Source organism: Electrophorus electricus, chromosome 3 (genome assembly GCF_041902795.1).
Source record: "Electrophorus electricus isolate QZ-2024a chromosome 3, ASM4190279v1, whole genome shotgun sequence".
In the NCBI taxonomy this organism is placed as follows: Eukaryota; Metazoa; Chordata; class Actinopteri; order Gymnotiformes; family Gymnotidae; genus Electrophorus; species Electrophorus electricus.
The window spans coordinates 25,544,718-25,570,991 of record NC_137499.1 but is presented as its reverse complement, the minus strand read 5'-3'; the positions used below and the strand labels follow the sequence as shown (position 1 = coordinate 25,570,991).

The 26,274-nt window shown below is 39.5% G+C and overlaps 1 protein-coding gene across 2 annotated transcripts; it reads right to left on the bottom strand.

The window, feature by feature from the left end:
- Window positions 1-12,788: 12,788 nt before the first annotated feature.
- On the bottom strand, window positions 12,789-22,362 carry pecam1a (platelet and endothelial cell adhesion molecule 1a). 2 transcript variants are annotated; one of them, XM_027000389.3, is made up of 15 exons: window positions 22,157-22,362; window positions 22,029-22,052; window positions 20,694-20,984; window positions 19,861-20,145; window positions 19,392-19,652; window positions 18,463-18,723; window positions 16,717-17,001; window positions 16,125-16,406; window positions 15,870-16,008; window positions 15,675-15,754; window positions 15,183-15,236; window positions 14,402-14,494; window positions 14,115-14,168; window positions 13,358-13,380; window positions 12,789-13,064 (listed from the first exon to the last, which is right to left on the bottom strand). In XM_027000389.3, exons 1-15 carry the CDS (start codon window positions 22,209-22,211, stop codon window positions 13,011-13,013), a joined length of 2,241 nt encoding a protein of 746 aa, XP_026856190.2. In that variant the 5' UTR covers window positions 22,212-22,362; the 3' UTR covers window positions 12,789-13,010. The 2 variants fall into 2 exon arrangements, with proteins under 2 accessions (XP_026856190.2, XP_026856191.2); XM_027000390.3 differs by having other exon boundaries at window positions 12,789-13,061; window positions 22,157-22,361.
- Window positions 22,363-26,274: the final 3,912 nt, after the last annotated feature.

Sequence of the window (26,274 nt, the reverse complement as noted above, 5' to 3'; positions counted from 1 at the left end):
TTGCTTGTGTTTCTGCACTTTCCATTTTGCTGAACTGTTTTCCATGATTGAATGGTGGGATGATCAGTCTTGCACATTTATATGCCAGCATATCTTCAATGACAAACCTGTCAGCATGAATTACAGGTCATTTTCCCATGTGAAGACAGCAGATTAACAATTCATCCAAGAGCTGGACTTTCTGTGCAGGGCTTGGTGTTGGGAAGGCTGCCTCCCTCATTCTTTAAGCAATTTTCTCACTTGCAAAAAGCCAATAATCTGTTGGCTTTTGGTGTTTATGAATCTTCTTTTAACTGCAGTGTGTTCTGCTCACATCAAACAACAGCAGGTGCCAATCAAATTCTTAATAGCATGAACACCTTGTAGAAGGATACTGCATAGTTACTAAACTAAAAAATGATCAAGCAGCCTGATTATAATATCCAATTGAACTTTGGTAGAATGGGGTGTTTAAGAGACTTAAGAACCGCTGTATGTTTCACAATTCTTGAAGAGCTGTACCACACTTGTATGTACCACACTTAACTATTTAGACATTTTCACAGTCATTGCCATTTACATTTTCAAATTCTTTTTTAAGAAGATGAGTATATTTACACATTTGAAGACAGCTGCTCCTTGAGCTGTTACAATGTTCCCTGTCATTAAGAACACTTTCTTATTGCCACACTTGTTGCTTGTACAAGATAACATTTGGACAGTTTGGACAAATGTGCCTACAGATGCTCATTTTCTTTCCACCAGTTCAGTGGATTTGAGTTTAGAGGGATGATTTTTCCTTGTACAGATGCATCTCATCTTCCACATCATCAGGTCATGGTTTGGGTATTGAGGGCAATGTGTGGATTGTACTGAAGAATCACCAAACAGTTTGCCACTGATTCTACAGTTTGGTTTGTCTGATTGCTTTGGCTGGTTCCATCTCCAGAGACCTGTAAATAAAATAGACACTGTCTCACACAACAATTGTTTTAATGTAATGAAAGTGCACGTGACATTTAGGTTCAGATTCTAGACATACATCTCTTCCCCTAGGAGTGTGAAAGCCTTTCCTGTGTTGTCACTGTGACATTCGGAGGGTTTACGCAGGATGCAGGGATGAGGCACATTGACACAGACATTTATTACGACACTTAACAACAAGACATAGCATTCAAACACCGACAACCTCAACGATGAGACACAAGACTTATATACACACATGAAAATTACACACAACAAGGATCAGGTGAACGCCATGAGAGGGCGTGGCAATACAGACAAACAAACACACACACACACAGACATTTGGGGTGGGTGCGTACCGTGACAGTCACATTTTGTCACCTCACTGCTCTCAACAGTGATGGCAACCAGTAGGACCTTCATCTGTGGCACAAGGAACAAGGATCCTCTGAACAAGGATCTTCAGTATAGTCACCTCAATTATATTATTGTTGAAGCCTAGCAATATAATGATTATACGTTCTGTTCACATTTTCAACACGTTTTCTTCAATGATCTTTTTAAATTTTAGATTAAAACTGCTCTTGCATGCACACTCAACACCTACAGAATTTCTAAAGTGGCAGTGTTATCAGGTTACAGTATAAAACCAGGATGTATTAATGGAGGAATGGAATGCTGTGTGGAATTGCCAGCTATGGGTAATTGCATTACTTCTTCCTGCAGGTTTTTATTTTATATAATTATTTTGGTCTATTCTGACATATAGTACTATCCAAATTCAGAAATAAAGTTTCTATCCATTCCTTTTCCCCAGTTTCAGTATCCGTCCCCTTTGCCTCAGTGTTTTCCCTTTGTCTCTGTTTATTAGCTTCCCATGTTTTTGTTAACCTCGCTCATTAAATAGCCTTGTGCATTTGCATTCTGCATCTCGCCTTGTCCATGCTAAAACATTACAAGTACTCAGGCTTCCAGCATAACAGCTTTGTGGCAGGAAACTTATTTCAGAAAATTAGCATGTATATCAGTGTAATACAGGGTGCCAGCAGGTCTTCAAAGTCTTAATTTGTTAGAAATTCCATTTAACAAATTTAAGACATTAAGAAGTCTTGCGTGGTTTTAAATTTTATACTTCAGACGTGTCTGTGTCAGCTCATTCGAATTTCGGAAATGAAATTCCTATGACCAACATGGTTACAGCTCAGATGCACACCCATTGATTGTAAATCTGAAAACTGCCTAGTGAAGATGACAAGCTACCTTTTTATATAATTGCTTAAGAGATTTGTGGTGTAAGTTATTTTTCATACCCAGTGTTATGGCAGGTGCAAAAAGCTCACTTGCTTTGTTTTGCCCTGAGAAGACAGCACTAGGAGAAAATTCACTCAATGAACTGGGGTTGAACACATTTTTAAAAACGATTTATGACTATGACTTAATTATTACTATGACTTATTATCTAATCATATACTATGATTAGAGTTTAGCCCATCATCACTCTAACTAGAGCTATATTTTGTTGATCTAGATGAGGACAAAATTGTGTAGCTAGTTTTGCTTTTTTTTTTTTTTTTTTAAATCAAAACATTTTTATTCTTGTTAAGCTCTGGAAAAAGGAGACCACTACAAAATTCAATTTCTCTAGTTTTACAGTTGATGGGTATGTGTTTGACCAGTTGAGCAGTTTTGTTTTATTCTATAAACTACTGGCAACATTTCTTCCAAATTCCAGATAAAAAATATTGTATTTTAGAGCTTTTTTTAAATTAAAATGACTAATGGTCAAAATAACAAAACAGTTACAGAAATTTCAGACCATAAATAATACAAAGAAAACAAGCTCATATTCATTTATAAACAACACAGTACTAATATTTCAACTTGGGATGAGTCAAGAAATCAATATTTGGTGGAATAACCCTGATTTTTAATCACTGCTTTCATGCGTCTTGGCATGCTTTCCACCAGTCTTTCACGTTGCTGTTAGGTAAATTTACGTCACTCCTGGCACAGAAATTCCAGGGGCTTGGCTTTGTTTGATGGCTTGTGACCATCCATCTATCTCTTGATCACATTCCAGAGGTTTTCAGTGGGCTTCAGAGCTGGAGATTCGGCTGGCCATGATAGGGTCTTGATCTGGTGGTCCCTCATCTACACTTTAATTGACCTGGCTGTGTGACATGGAGCATTGTCCTGTTTTGAAAAAAAAACAAACAAAAAAACATCAGAGTTTGGGAACAGAAGGAAACAAGTAAGTGGCTTGATTCATGTGTCCTTCACAAAGACAAATCTGCCCGATTCCAGCCTTGCTGAAACAACCACAGATCACCACCGATCCTGCACCAAATTTCACAGTGGGTGTGAGACACTCTGGCTTATTGACCTCTCCAGGACTCTGTCTAACCATTATATGACCAGGTGTTGGACAAAGCTGAAAATTGCATTCATCAGTGTAGATTACCTTACTCCAGTCTAGCTAACTAATGTTACCAAGAACTAGCCCAGGTGGCTAACAAGAATTTAGGAACTTGAAATTCTATTCAGGCTGTTTCATTCAGTTTATAATTATGTTACAACCTACATATTTTTCAAGTATGACTTGAAGTCCTCTCAGAAGTCAGCTTGTTAGCTCTAGCTTTATCTAGCTAGCTAGCTACATTTTAACATTGTAACATAGCTCACTAGCAAGCTACCATATGCCACGCTCCCATGCCTGAGTTTCCCCTATCTCCATTAACTGTTTTACTTCCGTTTGGTTTCCTTGTTTAGTTATTGTTATCCTACAAACCATTATTCTCTTGTGTTTTCTGTTTGTTATGAAAGTCACTCCCTTTTTATTCATTCCATACTGTCAGTTAGTCATGGCTTCATGTCATATATCAGAAACTTACTTTCTATATTCTCTCATAGGAGGCGATTGTACTCCGCACATGTGTTCACCCTCAAGCTAGCTTGATTAAATGAATGCACATAAAAATAAATGAATAATAAAAAATTACACTAAAGAGAAACATAAGTAACAATAGGGCATTGCATTAAATTTTGCAAAGTCATTCAAGTCTATAAATAAAGATGGTTTGGCAAAGATCAACATGGCAGTGGAAAACAACAAGAATGTTTGGAAAAGGGCTAACAAAGGCACATTTTGCAGCACAGTTGGTCCTGAATACAGCATGAATTGGTGCTACTCTGTCGCTTTCCACCTAATGCTCTCATATATGGCACTTATCATTGGTATACAATCTGAAACTTTTATCAGTCCTCTTCTGGGCATCTGATTCAGTGAAAGCAACTGTTTGATTGATTTGGTTGCCACGAGTAACACATTTATCACATCCATAGTATCCAGAGAGGGCCTTTACAATTTTAATAAATGCCTGAGTAAGCACATCACATATTACTGATGAGACTGTTATGAAGATGGTCTTCCCCCTTGAATGTAAATCCAGAATATAAAGCTTTTAAATCACCAACAAGGTTTTTTAAATGCTTTTTAATTTACGAGACCTGGTCATTTGTCCTTGCTTTAAGCAGTGTCCTAGCAATTTCAGATTTGGGTGCCAGGGTCTTTGAGGGATAATAAGAGCTGAAAGCACCACAAACTTTAACCCAAATTCTACTGCCCAGTTTGCCAAAGTTTGTGCTAGGTCAGGTTGCCACTCATGACTCTCTGGAACATATCTCTCATATCATGATGCTCCCCTGCATCCGAAAAGAGGTCAGCAATGTTGTCCTTGTATTCAGCACCATCATTCTCTCCATCCATGCACCCTTGTGATGTGTGCCTTAGCTATCAGCGTTTTAGTCAATTGTGGTAAATGCAAGACACTTACCATTTGTCTCAGCTTGATTTACTCTGTGGGCAAATATCATGTTACATAACCACTTATTGTGGATTTTTGTGATTTGTAGCTATCTGGGTTTAACATAATAATGTCACTTAAATAATAATACGTAGCTAATAGCAGTGTTGCCAGATTGACTAGTTTCCTGCCAAACTGGGCAGACTTTGCTTGAAATTGATAGGGACATTTGGGAACTAAATATTATTTTGGCAGTTTAAAAAAAAAACCAACAAACTAACTATGGTTTGGGCCCAACTCAGGGGAAACTTGAACCAGCAACCTTTTGATTACAAGTAAAGTACCTTAACCACCGAGCTGCCACTACCCTGTCACTACCACATACATATTATATTGGCAATCTATAGGTATGTAGCTAACTATCAAATATATTAATATATTATCTAGCTAACAAGCTAGTGAAGCTTAAAAAGCCAAGAAGTGTATTGCAGTAGATCGCAGATATGGGGATAAGGTAGGCCTATGTAAATTTCAGCCGCTCTCGCTCTCTCTCTCTCTCTCTCTCTCTCTCTCTCTCTCTCTCTCTCTCTCTCTCTCTCTCTCTCTCTCTCTCTCTCTCTGTGTGGTGTGGCCCTCCTGCTGGACAGCTGGCCTACTTTGACAGTATGCAGTGTAGTTTTATTAATTTTTTAACTGACCAAGTAAAAAAAATTACCTCATGGGAAATCAGGCTTCATTTCTTCATTTAAAAGACAAAATGGATTAAGTCTTCCTCTTCAGAGTGGTTCCACTGCTCACAGCTGCAGTGAAACCACTCCTCACAATGGGGACAGTACACCTGACATGATAGTATGGTCCACCCAGGGGATTAGGATGTTTGCATCTGCCAAAAATGTCTGACATGAAAGAACCACTCTCACGTTTTATTTCCCTTGCTGACAGGGTATTGTAAATTAAGAATTGGTTCACTGTAATTGCATTTAATGTGCTATCAACCAATGCCTTTAAATGTATTTAAAACATATAAAAGCATTGGTTGATAGCAAATAATTATTTTATCTATTTATTGGCTGCCTTTGACATGTGTTGTGGGTGAATATCCATTCCCCTCCCTCATCTGACTGCCTCATCTTCCTTACTTTCTTTCTACCTGTAAGAACAGTTTTTAGCATCTACATATCACACAAGATAATATCTCCTGTTGATAAAATTTAGATTCTCATTCATTTCACATTTTTTTCTATTCACCTTTGAAATTTTAGGAACAGTAACACTACTGAATTTGCGATAAGCTTATCACCTCTTGTTTCTGCTGCCAGGGGCGAGAAAGAAGAGGAAGACGCAATGGCAGCGGTGGAGGTGGAGGCCCTGGAGGGGTCATATGTGGCCCTTTGTGCTGATCCAGCTGTGAGGCCCTTGGTGGCCTGGGCTATTTTCTGTTGTGCCCTCTGCTCCTTTGCCTCTTCAGTCTCCCTGGAAAAGTCCTCCCTCTACTGCCGGAGTCTCTCATATGCCTCTCCAGTGATGACCCGGGCCTTAAGAGGGACTCTTCTTGTTGTTTTTCTCTGGTAATTCGCCCAGGTTAGGACCTCCACAAGGTCAGTTTGAATCAGTCTGGCTGCCACCAGGGGATAATTCAGAGGGGCACAAAAGCATGGCACCCTCCCTCTTAACCACCTCAATGACCTCTGGAATGAAGTGCAGGTGGCAGGGGCGTGTTCCTTTAGTATAAGGGCCTCTCGGAAAATGCTTTGCAAAAATAAATAAAGGGTGGAAAATCCTCCATTACAGACACGTGGTCCCGGGGGCCTGCTGTTATGCATGTTTAGAGCCCAGGGTGTCAGTAGTTGGTAACTGCTGTCATTCATCTGGAAGCCAGTTATATCTGTGGTGGCTGGTCCCTCAGCCCATGCTTTTCTAGTGTGTATGACAGAAGGTCAAAGTACCTTCCACCATCACCTTCCTGGCACACGCTGCCCTCCTACGGTCAGTGGTGTCAGGTGTCCTAATGCTTTGTTCTGCAGCATGCCTCCTCCTGAAACAGTGCCACCATTTCTTCCCCAGTGGTAGCACATATTCACTGGGGTACCTCTTCCTCTACACTGCACTGGTGTATGCTAACAGCTGCGCCTTAGTGAAGGTGAACCCATGTTGTGCACAGTAAATGCAGTACTACACCAGAGACTTTTCATCATCTGGTTCTTATGACCTGTGTGACAGCCATGGGTCACCCACCCACTCACTCAGTCCCCCAAGGTGTTATAGCAGATGTTGAAGAACTTGGCTGCATGGTGCACAACCATAAACCTCCTCCAGTGCCTGCACCATGTCCTCTTCCCTCCAGGCCTTTCTTTTTGGCATTTTTCTGTGAATATAAATGCTGTATTTGTAGCTTAAAAAAAAAAAAAAACTTTTAAAATAATATATAATATTAGCAATAATTAATGAATAATAATATTAAATAATTGTAATAATATACTTGGTATTTGCATTTAACATTATGTAGCTAACTACTCAAGTTAGCTGTTTACAAAGTGATCATTCTAATAGTAATCAGCACATCAAAATACCATGCTACTTTACATTCTTATGGTTTAATAGTGCCTTAATCCTGACCTGGAAGAGTAAAGAATTAGCTAAATAGTGGTTGTGTAGAGGTTTGTCAGTAGTTACCTAGCTAGCAAAAATCAGTTTGAGAAAATGAAAAATGATATGGCAAGCCCAATCTGTACTGCGAATACTTTGAACCTCAATTATGGCTCGGCTTGAAATACCATGCTTCAGGTCTCATTGCAGACAAGCATTGAGACTATATTCTGTCCTGGCTCCAAGATGATGGAATGAACTCCCACTTGCTGTCCGGACAGCAGAGTCCCTTGCAGTCTTCAAATGCAGACTGAAGACCCATCTATTAATGGAGTATTTAAATGACAAATGACCCTGCTCCTATATTGACTGACTAAATTAGTACTTATTGTAGAATATTGTTTATTACACTAATGTTGTTTAATGAACTCTAGCACTTATTGTTTATTACACTTATCATTGTTTAAGATAGACCTTATGTATTTTGTACTTCTAGGTATCAGCAGTGATCTCTGTATTTCTAAAGTATTCTAGATCATTGGTTTATTGAACTCTAACCTGCTGTATTGGCTAGGATGTATTCTATGAGTAAATGACAAAGAACTTTTGTAAGTCGCTCTGGATAACAGCATCTGCTAAATTCTGTAAATGTAAATGCAAGTATTCACCATTCCACTGTGTTTTTACATTGGATAAAATGACCACCACCACGTCTACCTCACTTTTCCCCCCCAAATGTATGTTTTTTAGTTTTCAAAGTCACACATGACAGAGAACAGCACAGTACGGGGGCATTAAAATGAGAGAATGTAAAAAAATATACAACTAAAAATACAAAAATAAATAAATTAATTTAATTATAAGTACTTATTAATAAAAAATAGTACCTTGACTGGCTAAAAGGTTAGATTTAATTCAATTCAGTTTATTATTTTTTCCTACAAATGATAAGACAATTTAAGACAACATCAAAAATGTTAACAAGTGTAACATTGAGGAGGCAGAGTAGGATGTGGGGACAAGTTGAGTAAAACAGAGACATAAGTTTAGCACACACAACAAAGATGACATAGCTCACAGGCTATTGTGGTTAAACATCGACAACATCCACGACTGATACGCGCACGACAATGACACAGAACAAGGATCAGGTGAGAAACATGAGAATGCAAACACATACACACGAAGACTTCGAGGGGGAGGGGCTGTATCGTGACGGAGCTCCTCCCCAATGGCGCATCTCCTGGCGCACTAGCCTATCAGGCTACAACCCCGAAACTGACGCAAATTGGTGAGGCAGGAGTACCAAGCAACCCGATATGGGCCAGCACGAGCAGAACAGATGGAAGGAAGACCGGGACTAGGACAACAACAGACACAGAGACGGACACACTGACGGGAATGGGCACAGACACAAAGGGGTACAAAGTGAATGGTACAAGTTCAAGTTCGGTTTATTTGTCACATGCATAGTCATACACAGCATAACTCGCAGTGAAATGGTTTGAGAGTGCTCTGTCCAAACTGAGGAAAAAAAACAGGGGTGTATAGGGAAATATATATATATATATATATATATATATATATATATATATATATATATATATATATATATATATTACATACACAAACTATATTAACAATGTATGTAGAATATATGTATAATATGTTTATATACACAATGTACAATGTATATATGGATATGTGTAAATGTATGTACACAATGTACACAATGTACAGTTCCATCTTACAGCTGACATATTTACTGTTACATGGTGGTAGTCCCCACAGTTTATCAGTTTCCCTGATTCAGGGCCTGAATGGCCTGCGGGTAGAAGCTCCTCTTCAGTCTCTCTGTGTTGGTTTTCAGGGAGCGAAAGCGCTTCCCTGATCTCAACAGAGAGTAGAGCCTATTGTTGGGATGGATGGGGTCCTTCACAATCCTCCTGGCCTTGGTCTGGCACCGCTTGTAATAGATGCTCTGCAGGTCAGGAAGTTCCGTATGAGTGATGCGCTCTGCTGAACGCACCACCCTTTGGAGTGCTTGTCTGTCCTGCTTGGTGCTGTTCCCAAACCAGACTGTGATGTTCCCTGTGAGGATGCTCTCAATAGCGCAGGTGTAGAAGTTCCGCAGTACCTTGGAGAGCAGTCTGAAGTCTGTTAGGCGTCTCAGGTGGTAAAGACGCTGACGAGCATTCTTTACCAGGGAGTTGGTGTGGCGGGACCAGGACAGGTCCTGCGAGATGTGAACACCAAGGTACCTGAAACTATCTACTCTCTCCACCGTGGTTCCACTGATCCTCACAGGTTGGTAGTGCCGCTCCTGCTTCTTGCTGCAATCCACGATCAGCTCCTTTGTCTTGCTGACATTTAGGAGGAGATTATTTTCCTGGCACCAGTTTTCCAGGTGTTTAATCTCCTCTAGGTAGGCCCTCTTATCTTTGTCCGAGAGTAAATCAAATAGGAAATTAACAACACTTTTTACCATACTGCTTTACGACGATAAAGATGCTCCTATAAAAGAGTGCTGCTTTATTTACGAACCTTACATGTAAGTTCCAGTTTTCATTTTAGACAACTGTGTCTCTGTGAATTAAGCCGCAGCCTTCACAAGTTTAGCACAGTAAATGGTGAAATTTCATATGGTGGATAGATCCTGTTAACATCCTAATGGAAAACAGAATACAAATAATTTATAACACAGCTGTGTTAAATGAAAACAGCAAACCAGAATGAAAGGCAGTTGGGCTCTACAGCGATTCATCCAAATTACCAACAGAATCAATGGTCTAGACATCAGCATGTGGCCAGGAATCGGGATTTCCTGACATTTATACGTAGCCAACCTGATTTCGATGCTGGGACATATGCCAAGCAAAGCCTGAAGGCGCACAAAACGCTTGACGCTTGGTTGTACAATGGATATTCGCATTTTAGTTGTCATTTAAAAAGATGGAATTCAAATTAACAGTTACTACCACTATTTATTACCATTATTATTAACCATATTTATAATTAAACCAAAAAACAAATGATTTTGTTTTTTACGTTTTATTTTAATCCGACTTAACAAACGTATCTAAGAGCAGGAGGAGCTGCTCCTCTCTTTCCCTTCTCTTCCATCCCTCATCTCTGCTCCCTCTGTGGCTACTGCGCCAGGTTATCAGCAGGCAGCTGTCGTCATCAGACCTCGAGGAAGTTTTATATGATTTGTCATTTTTAACGCCTTCTTACAGTATTCCTTTTTGTAGTATCACAACTAAACATGAAATTATTCTCGGCTCCTGCTAACAATTGCTCAGGCAATTGTTCAGGCTAACCTGACTATGCTAGCTAAGTTAGCTAACCTACATGTCAGTTAAGCCACTTTATCTACTGTAAGATCTGAGTCTTTATTAGTGAATGATGTCATTGATTTCTCATTGTGTTTATATATTACATCAACATTGGTATTAACCCTGATATTCTACGTTGTTTACAAATACAGATTGATTTAAATTAGCTGCCGTCAGATAGCCAGTTTACCCATGAAGGCCAAACACTAGTTACTACAGCTAGGCTGCTAGCTAATTTAGACAATGTAACATGTCTCAAACAGATTATGTTTATTAATTATTTTACTGTTTTAAAGAAAAAAATCCACGTTGTACTCAAATTTATACACTCGTTCACCTGCAAGTGTTGTTACTGAACCATCAGTATTGTCTGACATTAAAAAAAAATAAAAAATTCCAGACGTAAGTAGCTCCTCTAGTTCTGTTTGCATTGCATTATGGGAAAATAGTGTCCATTCAAAGCTACTCAAAAACCGACTGGTTCTATGTATGCATCTTGGATTTTTTTTTAGTGTACTCAAATTTAACAATCTTAACTACACTGTGTACTAGATACTACATACAAAGTAGTTAGTATTATTAAATAGTATGTAATTGGGATGCACCCATTGTGAGGCAGTCATAAGTGAATGTATATCGATGATTTTACAAAGGCTTCCAACACAGTTTAGCCAATCAGGATTTAGGACTGGAACTATCCATTTTATAAGTATGTAACAATAAACTTCTACTTCATTACTGTTCAAATATTCACCTGGAAAATGTCAAAATTTGTTAGCAAACATGAACTACAGGTGTTAGTAGGTGGTAGTCAGGTTGCTTGTAATGTTATACTTTGAGACTCATATTTTCCTGCCACAAATGCTACATGGATACACTTTAGAAGGTGAAGTACTTGAATAGTTAGTTTTAGCCACATTTAACCAGAAGTAGGTATAAATAGAGTACTTCAAACAGTTAGTCACAGTTTTGACGGGCAGTCTCTGGGGCGAGCTTAAAACTGGCCATTGTCTGGGGAACACAGTCTGGCATAGTGGCCGAAGTTGGTGACACACAACCTGACCTCCCATAACTAATGGGAGGTCGAATGCTAGTTGAGGTTATGTTTTCAGACTTTCACACAGACCTTTGGGAGAGGACAAACCTGCAGGGGCACATATTGTGAGTGCAGGAAAGTCAAGAATGTTTCATGATAGGAGGTCATGATAGGTGCTATATAGGAGCCCAGTAAAACAAGCTGTAAACCAAGCAGCCCTGTGACCTCAGAGCTTTTAGTTAGCAGCAGATGCTAGATAATGGAGAACATGCTGCATATGTCATGGCTGCTACTGTGGCTACTTCTGGCTTCCCTTCCACATCTGAGAACTTTTCTTAATTAGCTGACTATTATTAACAGACAAATCAATGGAAACACTAGAACAATGGGGGTATTTTACACCAACTCCCATTACCTCCCACCCTCCCACACCACCAGCCCTTGAGTAGTTTCCTTTGTGCATTCCTCATTAGAAACTATCTAGTTAGTGACAGGTCTGCCTTTGTTTATTGGTGTTAGTCACATCCTCGATGACACTAATGTTTTCTCTCCACTCCTATATAGCCCCTGCACACATTCACACACTTGCTCAATCTCCTACTCATTCACCCCATGGTTGGAAATTAGCACTTGCCAAATGTGGATAAATAAACCTAGCACAAAAAAACAAATAATGCAATTGTAACAGCGATTTGTGATATTCTAAAGTCATAGCACTTACTGACCTGAAAATGGCCCTGTTCAGGAATGTCCATGCAAGAGGAAGAAACATGGCAGGTAAAAAAAAAAAGAGTACCTGGCAGATTTTTGAATCCACCAGTCACAGTGGCAGGTGGACGAAAAGGTTCATTTCCAACTCTGATTCACCTACATAACGATCAGTTCTTCTCTCACTTCCTTCACCAACATTATGTCTTATCAACCTTCAAAGAGAGCATGTTTATCAGTGCTCCTCCTGCCACAGGAAGATTGATATTTTTGTAGCTCTTTCCACAAGCACCCACTGAGAAACCTCCCTACAATTTATAGCCAAAAGGACGCTGAGAAGTTCACTAAACAAACAAATCACAAGGAAAAACTACATTTGGAAGAACACTCTTTATTCTCAGCTATACAAACACTGTCACAGCTCAACACAATGACTTGTGCAACCACTATTTGACCATGCAGAGAAATGAGCCCATAGTGAAGAAGTGTGTCTGTTCATTCTCATTGGCAGGCAGCTAGCGTGGAGAGGAAACTGAATAAATTAGGTGTATAATTACAATAGGCAGGAGGGGTGAGGGTCTTTCTGGAGAGGGGAAGCTACACAGGCTTCTGTTCACTGTGGTTGAGCTGAACATATGCAAGAGCAGACTGCTAGAGAGAGAGAGAGAGAGAAATATGATGGACAGTTACGTTCACTCCATCTCCATTAGAAAATGAAGGGCAACACAACAGTGGCATCATGTTTAGCCTCATCTAATGTTGTAGGTTAAAGACATGGAGGGCAGCAGTCTGCAGCACATTCATGCATCCGATAGCAGGAGAAAGCTGGACAATAGATTATATCCCTGTGGTGGTTGTTTAATAGTTGGCAGTTGTTACTAACAGAAATAATGGAGCACACAGGTAAGACATGTGTTTGTGTTTTTGCATGGTATTCCACTTACACTCTGAGGTTCGTCCACGGTGTCTACAAAAACAAGGGTGAGAAAATCAGTGGAACAGGCAGCACAAATAATAACCTCTCACACTCCCTTATGTTCAACACCCTATAACACACTCTTCCAATAGCACCTCATCAAGCTCTCCTCTTATCTACATGCCATCAAACTCTCTTCCTATCTACACACCATCATATTCTCTTCCAGTCAACACACCATCAAACTTGCAATCAGCACTCAAACACCTCCAATCAACAACCCATCACACTCCTCCAGTCTATATATATATTTGTATATTTATTTATTGTATATATATTTGTATATTTATGTATATTTGTGTGTGCATAACTAGCCTGTTTCCCTTAATATGCAGCCATTGTTTGACGATGTGTGGTCATGTCCTAACCCATTATTGTGTTACCATTGCTGTGTTTCTGCATTGTTTCACGCTCATACCGTGACCATTAATGAGTAAACAACACATGAATCAACAATGGAAAATGGCTGCTGAAGGTTTATTTTTGCTGGAGAAACAATGGCAGAACGTTCTGCCTTGCTTGGATGGGAACACTTGAGGCTCCAGGGCTTCCTGTGAAAACGGGATGTAGCTCCCCCGCAACCCCAGCAGGAAAGGAAATGGACCAAGTTCATCTAACATACACTAACATTAATAATTATTTTATTATGATAAACCATCCACATTGTTTTCTTCATTTGAACAGAGAAAAATAATTAACTGCATAATTTAGAAAGCAGTTCTCACCTTGTTTGCAGTCTGGGACCTCAGCTTCCCCTGTGACAGTATCTTGCTCTGGGGCTGATTAGACAGAGACAGCAACAGTGCAGAAATTAAATCACATATGTACATGCATACGAAACATACACACAAACATGACACACACAACACATGATGCATGGTATACATATACACAGAACATGCACACATCATATACACATGATGCGCACACAAAACATACAAACATTTCAGTCTCATGTGAGCAAAGATTCACATCGACCTGTGATTACCCAGAAGAGGTTACAGCAGCTCACCTGGGATGGTGTCCACTTCCTGTGTGGGAGGCGGCTCAGTGTACTGTAGCATTTCACACTGCTCTTCTTCCTCGCTACTCTGATTATCAGATTCTACAACACATCAATTGCCTTCTGTCACCACGTGATCTCATGGTCCAAATGATAATGTCACATGCAACACTGTATAACCAGTCACAAACAAGTGGGATCTTCATTTGAAGTATTTCAAATGATATTCAATCAGTATTATTTTTTTGCTCAAATCCATCACAGGACTGGATTTTCTAGCAGCACAGTGCACATCAGTATACTACAGCAGAGGCCGCCAGTCTTCCTTCCTATGCATTGGAGAACACTTTGTGGAGAACACATTTTTGGTAACCATTGTGTGTAATTGTCATGCAGATAATGAAATGTTACACAAATTAACAACTACATAGCAATATATAAACTACAACAACTACAGTACAGTTGTTACAAATAATAACAACTAACTGTATAACAACACTGACAACAGTTTTATTATTGACATGCTTACTTGTCCTGGTCAGCTACAATAACAGGTAATGACAAGTGACAACATGACAAGTATGTGCACTTCTACATATTCAATTCATGGATGTCGATTAGGCAGTTTTAATTGGAATTCTCCTCAGACGAGTGACCCTTGCCCCATGGCCCTTGCCTGGGATGTACCCAGTATGACCCCTTATGCACACAGTACGGCCCCATGTGTAAGAACTTCTGTCAGGAACGTGCATCTCTGTTCGGATACAGCAAAAATATGTCAGGCACTAACCTGAGCTGGAAACATTTTTACTCCACACATTTTGGCCCATGACACTAGGTGTGCCTGTGAGGAAGAAGGGCATTAATTTAAATGAGGTCAGTCTCCAGAATGATCATGTGTTCTGCATCACAAATAAAGCATTCATTGTGTCCTCTTTGCTCTGATGTGTCTCAGCTCAATGTTATACTCTGCATGGTTTGACCTTACGCACAAGGAAAAATAAATACAGGAAGTGTGGTGGGGGGAGGGGGTTACTGCTGGCTAAAGGTTTGGCTAAATGTCCACATACACTGGACCAGCAAACAGTTCCCTCTGCCTACTAGATAGATCTTATAGATGTGGTGTCTGTATGGTATGATATAGAGGTCTTATAAATGTATTCTCTATATTGTATGATTTGGAGGTCTTATAGATGCGGTCTCTGTATGGTATGATATGGAGGTCTTATAGCTACAGTATATATGTCCAGTATTGTTTGTGTAAATGAAACGTGAAACTTACCATTGACTGCATTATTTTCCTCAAAGTCGAGTGTGAGGCTCACCCTCATGGGATCACCTGATTTAGGGCGTGTAGACTTTCTGTGAAAGCAATTATGTCTCATGAAGCAAGTTTTCATTAATAAAGCAGACATTTGCTAACTCAGTAAGAGGGGATTTGCAACCATGGAGCAAACAGAGGGAAGGGAAGACATACACAGACAGCTCCTTGGTCCTTTTAGTATGCCGCGGAGCTTGTGCCTTCTTCAGGAAAAGGATCAGGATGATGACAATGACCAACAGGAGCAGGAAGCAGAGCGCAGCAATGGCAGCCTTCTTCCAACCCGCCAGGTTCACTGTAGAGGAATGACGTTTTTTTGTTGTTGTTGAGAAAACTCAAGAGCAAGATGTGAGATTTGGAGGCTTGGAATCCTCTGATTGATGGTATAATGCATAGTACAGGAACCCTGACCTCCAAATGGAACAGAGTCACTCCGTTTTGTCTCATTGGCTTCATTAGAAGCCTGGCAGTAGTAACCTCCTCCATGATCCCTCCTTACGGACTCGATGGTGTAGGATCCCTGTTTCCGGCTACTGCTGGTGTTGAAGAAGGGGCTTGTGGCCCCATCGCGGTAAAAGGCAAAGGTGAATGGGGCAGTGCCCTGATGGACACTGCAGCAGAGGGTAAGATTCATCCCCTCTGTTACTGTGTAGCCCTTGGGGTCAAGAGTTAGCACTGGCTTGGACACAGTTTCTAATGGACATAGGTGAAAGAAAGATAGAGGTGTGTGAGGGAGAACTGCACTCTTACTTTACCAGGTAGAAATGCCTGTTAAAATGAACTGCTATTAATAGGTGGTATTACAGAATATCCAAAATCCATTTTCCTTTCATTCAGTGCACAGGAAAAGTAGGCATGTATACATCCACAAATAATATCAATAATATCAACAATATCAAATAAGTATCAAATAAAATAACTATATAAAATAAAATGTCTAGCCAGTCCCACTTAGTGTCAGTTTATCAATAAGCCATTATGAAAGGGTATGTGTTGGGTTCACCTATAACCGGTGCATCGAGGGGTTGGCTTAAGCGGATGATTTGTGGAGCCTGGTTCCGAGCCTGGCAGACGAAGCTGTGAACATCCTGTCTGGATGGGATGGAGGAGATGTTGAACAGAGCCCGACGGAAGGGCCCGGTCACGTTCACCTCTGCCTCAAATTTGTTGTCCCTCAGCAGGGTGAAGGTGATGGGCAGCATTCCCAGCTTACTCTCGCACACAAGCTTAAACGGCCGTCCCAGGATGACCCGCCCCACCACTCGGATAACTGGGGTTGAGACGGGCACTGGCAGAGAGAGGAGCAAACACATCACACACACACACACACACACACACACACACACACACACACACACACACACACACACACACACACATATATATATATATATATATATATATATATATATATATATATATATATATATATATATATATATATATATATATATATATATAATGTGTGTGTGTGTGTGTGTGTGTGTGTATATATATATATATATATATATATATATATATATATATATATATATATATATATATATATAAAGAGGTAATTACATATAGTTTCATAAAGAAAGCACATCTTAATAACATAAATTAATATAACTTATTCTACAAATAGTTGTATCCATGTAAGCTATTGAAGTCAAAGTCAATTTATATAGCACTTTTTACAGCATGGATTTTACAAATGATTGGGCCCATATCCCTAATGAGCAAACCACTGGTAATAGTGTCAATGAAAAACTCCCTTGGAGAAACTTTGAGAGGACCAAGACTCAAGAGGGAACCCATCCTCCTTGGATGGCCCAGTTAATAAACCATGGGTCTTAGGTGGGTAAGCTGTTACTGCTTTCACTGGTGTTGATGGGATGAGTGGAAGGATTAAATTAACGCCAACACAAAAATATATTGTGGATGTCATTTTGATTAAAATACATTTTAGGCATATATTTGAGTAAAGATAAATGTATTCAAATGTATTATTTTCACTAATTTATCAAATGTTATTATATAATACAAAAACAATAACAACAAAACAAACAAAAACATCAAATTCACCAGTAATGGGTTGTTTTTCAAGATTTTTTAATATGTTACTCTATCTTACCACCATGCAGCCAAAACAATATTTAGACTAGTTTTCCTCAACACTAACATTATGCCAAATCTTTACCAAGACTTTGATCTAAAGGTCTACATGTTATAATCATTTATTCATTAGATGAACTGTCATGTGTTTCAATTCAGCCGTTGTCTCTTTGTGCAGGACAGTAGTGTTTTTTCCCTTGCTATAAAACCATAAATATGTACTCTTTTGTGCTTTAACTACAGTCAAATAGATTTATGTAATAGGGTAAAACTAAGCACCACAACTCAAAATCTAATATTAATAACCATGTATTAAGCTTTGTATTAAAAAACTAGGTCTTTTACTGTCAGTGTCATAGGTTTGTAATTGTAACTGTTACCTCACAATTACAAATACATACATTACTGAAATGGCTTTTTAGTATCTGATAAAGTCTGAAAGAGAGGACCAGTTTCTTTCACTGTGCAGCCACACACATGTTGTATTAACTCCCAGAATCACTTACTTCATAATAATTCATAACTTATTATTATGAGCGACCACAAGTATGGTTATTACATTTGTTTTAATGCGTTACAGCTAGTAGTTATTAAGGAAACTCATTGCTAAGCCAGGTGACATGAAGCGCAATGAAATATACTGATTATTTACCTTTTGCAGTAACAGTCAGCTGTGTGCTAGTTTTTCTGATTTCCTTCGCCTCAGCCACACAAAAGTACCTCCCGTTGTTGGCTTGGCTTGCTGTAAGACTTAAGCTGTGTCCTGACTTCAGACGATGCTGTTCTTTATACAGACTGTAATTCACATTAGGTTTTCTTTGGGTGTTGGTGGAACTCTTACAGCTCAAGGTGAAGTTTTGTCTCTCAAACACTTCCACTGGAGCCATATTAAGAACAGGCGTCGAAAACAAAACTGGTAAAATGGAGAACAGATTAATGAGTCATTTTACATATGCAAAGGTACTGGGAATTGTACAATATGTACCAAAGCACACAGTGGTTGTCTCAAATTGATGCCCTTTTCCATATAAATGAATCACTATCTCTGCAATGAAACAGCGGGGTCCTGATTAGGTCTAGATTTACTAGTTCACTGGGAAATTTTATCCTTCTGATAAACGTGTGGCAACAAATCTAAACAAACTACAAGCTCAAGTAACCCTACTACTAATTTACTGGCCTACACCAAATACAAGACAAATGACCTAATGGCTAGCAAGAAGTGGTAGCATTCGATAATGTTAGGATTCAGTAACAAGAATTTATGTTTTATGTAAAAATGTTAAGTTGTATGTATAGTCCATATATATGTTCCATTTAAATATCAAGAAGGATGTTTGGTGATTTATCTTTATTGTGTGGGTTCGTTTAATTTGCAGTGGGATCCAGGATACATCATTTAGGACACGTGTTTGTTGGCTACATTTTAAGGTGCACTGGGATATATCCACTATCAAAGTGGATCTAGTTTTTGTAGAGCAGTTTGGCATTACACTACAAAAGTGAAAAGTGACCCTGTACTTGCACTGGCTGTGAGGGATAGATGGGGCTGTATGAGGATTTATGCTGAGTAGTAGTTACTTGCTACGTCCAGTTTTGCTGATGTGGTCTTCTGCACATTGCCTTTTTCTGTTTTACACACATAATCTCCAGAGTCTTCCACTTTGGCCTGAAAGCTGTGCCTAAATGACGTGTGATCTTTATGCAGTAGCTTGTCTTTAGTCAGGAAGATTTCAACGTCATTTCGGGTGTAATGTGACACATTGCAACTTATGGACACCCGGTCCCCCTCTACGATGTTCAATTGAGGCCAGATCCCTATTAACGGAGTGATGCCAAGCTCTGAAAACAAATTAACACACAAATACACAGTTTAGAGGTATGTGTCAATGTCCAAGGAGAGATTAGAGTTAGGATTTCTAATGCAGTTCTGGCTAATGAACAGAAATGCCAGTGATAGAAGAGTCTTCCCCCAAGGCCCAACCAGCCAAAATATCCAGCTGGAAGTTCACAGGGTCAAATGTGGCACATAGAGCTGGTTAAGGTTTACCTTTGACAGACACTTCCACAGTGTTGCTGTTGCTGGAGAGGGCTGTGGTATGGGACATGGAAAGCTGGTAGTTGCAGTACATGTGGATATTTCCTAACTTGAAAACCTTCACAATAGCAGTCGCGGTGGAGTTACTGCTACTCTGGACCAGTGTGATGTATTCACTGTCCTTGTAGAAGTGGAAACTTATGCTCCCAGTCTCTTGTGGTGCGCTGCAGGTGGCCGTGACCTCATCACCCTCATACACAGTGCTGGGATGCACCCTCAGTGTTGGAGTCTGTAAGCCTGAACACATAGTCTATGAGTGTGAACATATTGTCTGAGTCTAGGAGTGTGAACACAGAGTCTGAGTTTATGAGTGTGAACACATAGTCTATGAGTCTTGGAATGTGATCACAGCCTGAGTCTATGAATGTAAACACATAGTCTATGAGTCTATGAGTGTGAACACATAGTCTGTGAGTCTAGGAGCATGAACACAGTCTGAGTCTAGGAGCATGAACACAGTCTGTGAGTCTATGAGTGTGAACATATAATCTACAAGTCTATGAGTATGAACACAATCTACAAGTCTTTGAGTGTGAACACAGAACATCATTTATGAGTCTATGAATCAGAACACATAGTTGGTGAGGTGCAATCTTTGAACTGTGAAGTTTATTGCAGAGAGAGACTGATCTAGTAAACTTGTGGTCAAGTTTACTAACAAACAGGTTAGCATGTTTTGTGTGATATATTTAGTACACTGAGACAGTGAGCGCCTGTGTTTCGTGTATGGTACACACTACCTGTGACAGTGAGTGTCTGTGTCTTGTGTATGGTACACACTTTACCTGAGATGGTGAGCCTCTGTGTCTCACTGCTCATCTCCTTATTGCGGATGCGGATTTCACACTTGTAAAAGCCCGAGTTGGAAGCTCTGGCTGGAGCTAAATTGAGTTCCAGCATGGTGTCACTGGTGTTTTTGGAGTAGATTATCTTCCCATCTAGCAGGAGCCTGAATGTGAGCGCGGGCTTTACGGAGCTGTAACTAATCTTGGCCTCACAGTGAAGGGTCAGGTTGGTGCCACTGTCAACCATAGCCCCTGGGAAGAAGGTCAGCTTCACCCAGTCAATGGTGAACTCTGAAACAGGAAGTAGATTAGTGAGGACAAGGGTGTGACTCGCCTGGCAGGATGCACTACACATCCAGTCCAGTCCTACACATCCAGCATTGGACCTGGTGTCTACTTACTATATATTACAAAACAAACAAATCAAATCCCCAAATTTACCAGTAATCAGTTGCTTTTCAAGATAGTCAACTCATTGCAAAAAAAGAACTGTAAAAAAAGAGCTTATCAAATTTTTTTTTCTGACCATACATTGCGCAACAGTGTACACATTTTACCATATCAAGATCATCAAGATTTTTCTTAATGGTAAATATAAAAGTTCTTATAACTTTAAATATGTAAATGAGGTTTTGTCAAAAGTACTCCAGAGCTGTTTATCTGGCATTCCCATGTTCACTATAAACCTACAGAAGCCCAAAGGTTTTCATATTTCATTTTCAGAGGCCTCTCCTCTTTAATACATCCACTGTATTAACAATTGGAGTTGTACTGGCAGTGTAAGGAGAACACAGTAAGAGCACTGAGGAACAGATGGAGTGTGGGCTTAAACAGGGCGAGGATGAAGGAAGGAAAAGAGACAATTGCACAAACACCACTACCCTAGGGGAAGGCAGTAGCAGTCACCCTGCAACAGCTTAATTCCATGCCGGAGAGCCATTAGCAGGATAGCAAGATTCCCAGAGTGCAAATCCACAAAGATAAAACAACCTCATGTCCGAATAAAAGCTTCCTGGTTCAGGGCAAGCGGTGTGTATTTCATGAAGATTAAAGCATCAGCCAGCTCAGTCTCAGCCTAAAAATAAATCTATTCATATTCACATAAGTCTGACATTTCTCACATAGAACTCAGAATGTTTCAGTCCTTTAAACTAAATAGTCATCTCTTTTGTAAGAAGTAAAAATACACTTTTTGAATAAAAGTAATCAGATTTTTTAAGATTTAAGTTACGATCTTATCAATAACAGTAACTGAGCACAGGGCAACTGAAACAACAGATCAGTGCAAAATGGAAACAGTAAATCAGTGCAAAATGGAAACTATGTGAAACTTACCTGACTGGGCCTCACCACCCTGCCCTATATATGAGAAGAAAATTCGCAGAGGTGTAAAAACAGGAGAAATATCAAAAAGAAGGTGAAAGAAATGCCATAGATATATATGGCTAAGTAGGTGTTCTTACACAGTGTTGACATGCCAGTCAGAAGAAGAGTGAGCCAGAGGGCCTGGTGCTCCATCGATCCAGATAAGGTGTGTGAGCGTTGGGTTCAGGTGAAGTGTGTGAGTGCTGGGTAAAGGTGATGTGTGTGAGCGGAGGACGGAGACAATGGAGGATGGCGAAAGGTCGGTGAGACGTGGAATGAGGAAGGCGTTCTCTTCAAGACCCCTTCTTTGTGTTAGGCTATACCAGGAAGTGAGAGCTGTTTCCACAGGATGTGCACATTTTGTGTTTGGTTTGCCTGCATGATTAAGTGAAACAGCCGTTGCTGGCCATGTCCTGAAGTCTCCCATAGTGCAGTGCTGTGCTGTGGATTTGACAGGAGCCATCAATGGTGGATCTTGTTTCCCTTTTGGAAAAAGGGAGGAGTGAAAAGTTACATGTCAGGCTCAGCATAAAACAACTGATGTAACAGATGAACACAAAATAGCTATGCCCATTGTAAAGTGTAATAGCTGAGAATTGACCAATATTAAACAATATTTAACAGTAACAGAAGAAATAATATAAATCGACAGCTCATTCCAAAACAACAACAACAAAAAGTAAAAAAAATTCCCATTTGCATGTGCGGAGTCTGATTAAACCAAAAACTAAGAAAAACTAAGACAACAGTCTTTAAGTAGAGTTAAATAACAGCTGTGGACTGAGCCCAGGTGTGTAGATTCAACATCCAAACAAATGTGCTGTCAGTCTTCCAGCAGGAGTGGAAATGGCACTGGGTCAAAGTTTAATTCAGATGAATGATAAACTATGACCATAACCATCTCAAATCCATAGGCAAGGCAAGCAAGCTTATTGTATAGCATTTTTCATATATAGTGATAATACAAAGGGCTTCACACAGATATAGAAGAATTGAAATAATAAAGCTTATTGCATCCTGAGATCTATAAACTTGGGAATGTTTTTGTCAAAAAGTTGCATATAACAATTTTGTTTTACATAAAATTAACTACATTTGATTTAAATAAAAAAAGAAAATCATGAAAAATCATCAAAGAAAAATTATGAAATAAAAAGATTATTATAAGAGGAAAATGCATTAAATGAAAGAAGAATTATTAGAATAGATACATATAAAGATAATGTAAAGAAAGAAAAGTTTAATTAAAATAATAATATTTAATGAAAGAAAACTGGAAAACAGCAATGCAAAATATGTCCCTGAGAGATAAACACAGAGACACAGAGACAGGCCTAACTGATGGCTAGATCAAATACAGTAGTCTTTAGTTTCGATTTGAAGATGTCCACTTTCTGTGAATGTTTGAGATTTTGTGTCAGGGTCATACCAAATCCACAGGTAATAAAAGACCATCTCAGATCTACAGGAAATAAGGGTCATCTCAAATATGTATTGCACAAAGGAAACCCTTTGTTTCAGCACAAAACAGCATGTATGATCCTGGGGAGCATTTCTCCCTTTCAGGCTAAACTTTTTTTTTTTTTTTTGCATGAGCCAGTTGCAATATTACACTCTATTCATTAGGTGGTGCTGTGGGTTCATGCTGAGTATCTACATCTAACTGGCTGCTGCATCTTTCACCTTCTGGCATACCACTAAAGATGTTCCAAACTGCAGGTTTTTTCTGACTGCCTGTGCAGTTAACATTCTTCGCAGGGCACAGAAAGGATAAACCCATCCAGCTCTTCTCAACTTTAGTGTCAGAGCATTTTGTTTGACACTGGTGACAGCACTTTGTCTACAAGCATAAAACTCAGATTCATGTTCTCTATGGCTGTTCTGGGTCTTGTGAGTTGGGGCATAGTCCCCACCCTCCAGACTCCTGATTCAGCAGCATGGGAAGATTTAAGCCAAACTCTGCAGCTTAACTGGGCCTCTTAAGCAGATGAGAACAAGTTCAGTCATGTAGAGCATTACTGAAGAACCATCAGGTTCACTGCATTTCCAAAGTTCAGTAAACTGAATAGACTGGTGTTAAATACTGCTATTGAACAAAACTAAAGAAAATAAAACACATTTGCTTAATGAAAGCAATGTATGAATCAAAATATGTAATGGGGTATTCTCTTAAAAAATGCCCCTGTAAATGTTAAACCAAGGTTGCTTTTCACTTATGGTCAGTTATTGGTAGCTAATTTGTTAATCATGTTATCTACTGTATGTTAGTGGCTAGTGTTTTTATATTTTTAGTGAGTTTTAAATACAAAGCATAATTTCTATAAAAAAATCTATTTTGTTTTGTGAGCTCCTTTTCCCATGTTGTAGTTGATTAAATATTTGTATATTTATGACAGTTAAGTCTTTCCTTCATTAAGCACCAGCTTCAGGACCTGCAACCAATTTTTGGAACTTTTTCTGTCTTAGAGAAAGCAGAAATTCATAATTTCTGACATTTAAAAATGCATTTAAAGTAAATTAAAATAAAAGTCCAGTACAAATAAACTTGCCTTGCCTAGCATTATTCATTGACCAAATAATTAAATGCACACATGTGATAATGCTAGGTAAGGCAAGTTTATTTTTACAGGATTTTTATTTATATAGGACGTTTCATACACCATGACATTTCAAAGTGCTTACAATAAGTAGAAATCTTTACCAGGATTGGAGGCAACTTCATAAATGTAGCTAATTAAGTTACAATCTGAACCCTTCAGGAAACCTCCATTCATCTAAACCTTCCTGTTTCGCATTCATACAGGATTAGGGTAACCCTTGTAAAGTCTGTAGAGCTGGTCTAGTAAGGTCTGTAGAGCTGGTCTAGTAAAGACTGGTCCAGTAGGTGCTCTGACTGATGCCCTAGCAGAGCAACAGCAGAGTAGGAACCACTGACAGACTGCTACACTGCACTGGCAGTCATAAAACTCCCTCACTTTCTTAATAGTGGCTGTCAGTGCACTGAGGAGAGCCAAGGGAAAACAAACAGGAGTGTGGATGTATGACTGCATGGCTGCATGAGACCAGCCACTGAGCATCAGGAGAGAACAGGAGTCCAAGCACACTAATACTGCTATGTTTCTCTTTGTTTGTTATAATTTACTTTAAATAACAGAATTACTCCTTCATTTATTCTTTGTACGTCTGTGATTGTGCTGAAGAAAACACCTCGACTGTTTATTTATCACAGCATGCATATGAGCAGGGGATGTGGGGCGCTGTTGTCACTTGGAGTTTATGGTCCGCCCGGATAACTCGAATTGACAATCTCCAGCTGAGGCGGCGACAGCTGTGACACGTAATATTTGCCTCAAGTAAATGAGAGCGTCTGCTGTATTTTCTTTCTGACACAAGAGAATGGGGACAATTACGTGGATCAGTCATCTCTATGAGTGTCACACAGAGCTGGGTTTTAGTTTGGGCTTCCTGTCAGCCTTCCCAAAGCCGCCTCACTTGCAGTACATGCATTAATAAGCCTAATCCTGGACATCTTGGGTTAATGAATCGTGTAAAACATGACCGGGGAATCACTGATAATACTTAGTGACATGGCTCGATGTATCTGTGTCGAACATGATTAAATATGTTTTTGTGCAGTTCTTCTGTCCTGAGGCTAGAAACACCTGACACACCAGAGGAAGCTGCCCAGAGACAGTTAGATGTTGTTTGAGTCTCTCTGTACCTTTGAACAGCAGCCTGTTTAACAATCCTTTACTGCTTACTGTGAAATCCAGCCACCACTGTTGTCGAGCAGGTCACTTTTAAAGAGCAGAAAGCCTCTGCAAGAATCTGGAATTAATTTTAGAAATCATGTTTCATCTAATGGAAAAGGAACATACAGAGGTCACACTGGCTTGCCTGAGAGGTGGCATGACTGCACAGTCACATACTGAAATGATCTGTGTGATAGCAGAATTTGAGGCTGCTCCGGGGCAGTGGTAGCTCAGTGGTTAAGGTACTTGAATCATAATAGGAATGTTGCCAGTTCAAGCTCCAACACTGCCATATTTCCTCTGTTGGGGCCATGAGGAAGGCCTGTTGTAACCCTCAATTTCTCAAGCTGTTTGCAGTCATAATTGTAAGTTGCTTGGGTAAAAGTGTCAGGTAAATGTTCTGTGATGATTAGTGTTCTTACTGGTGCTAGAATGCTATGAATTATATAATGTTTAACCTTTGA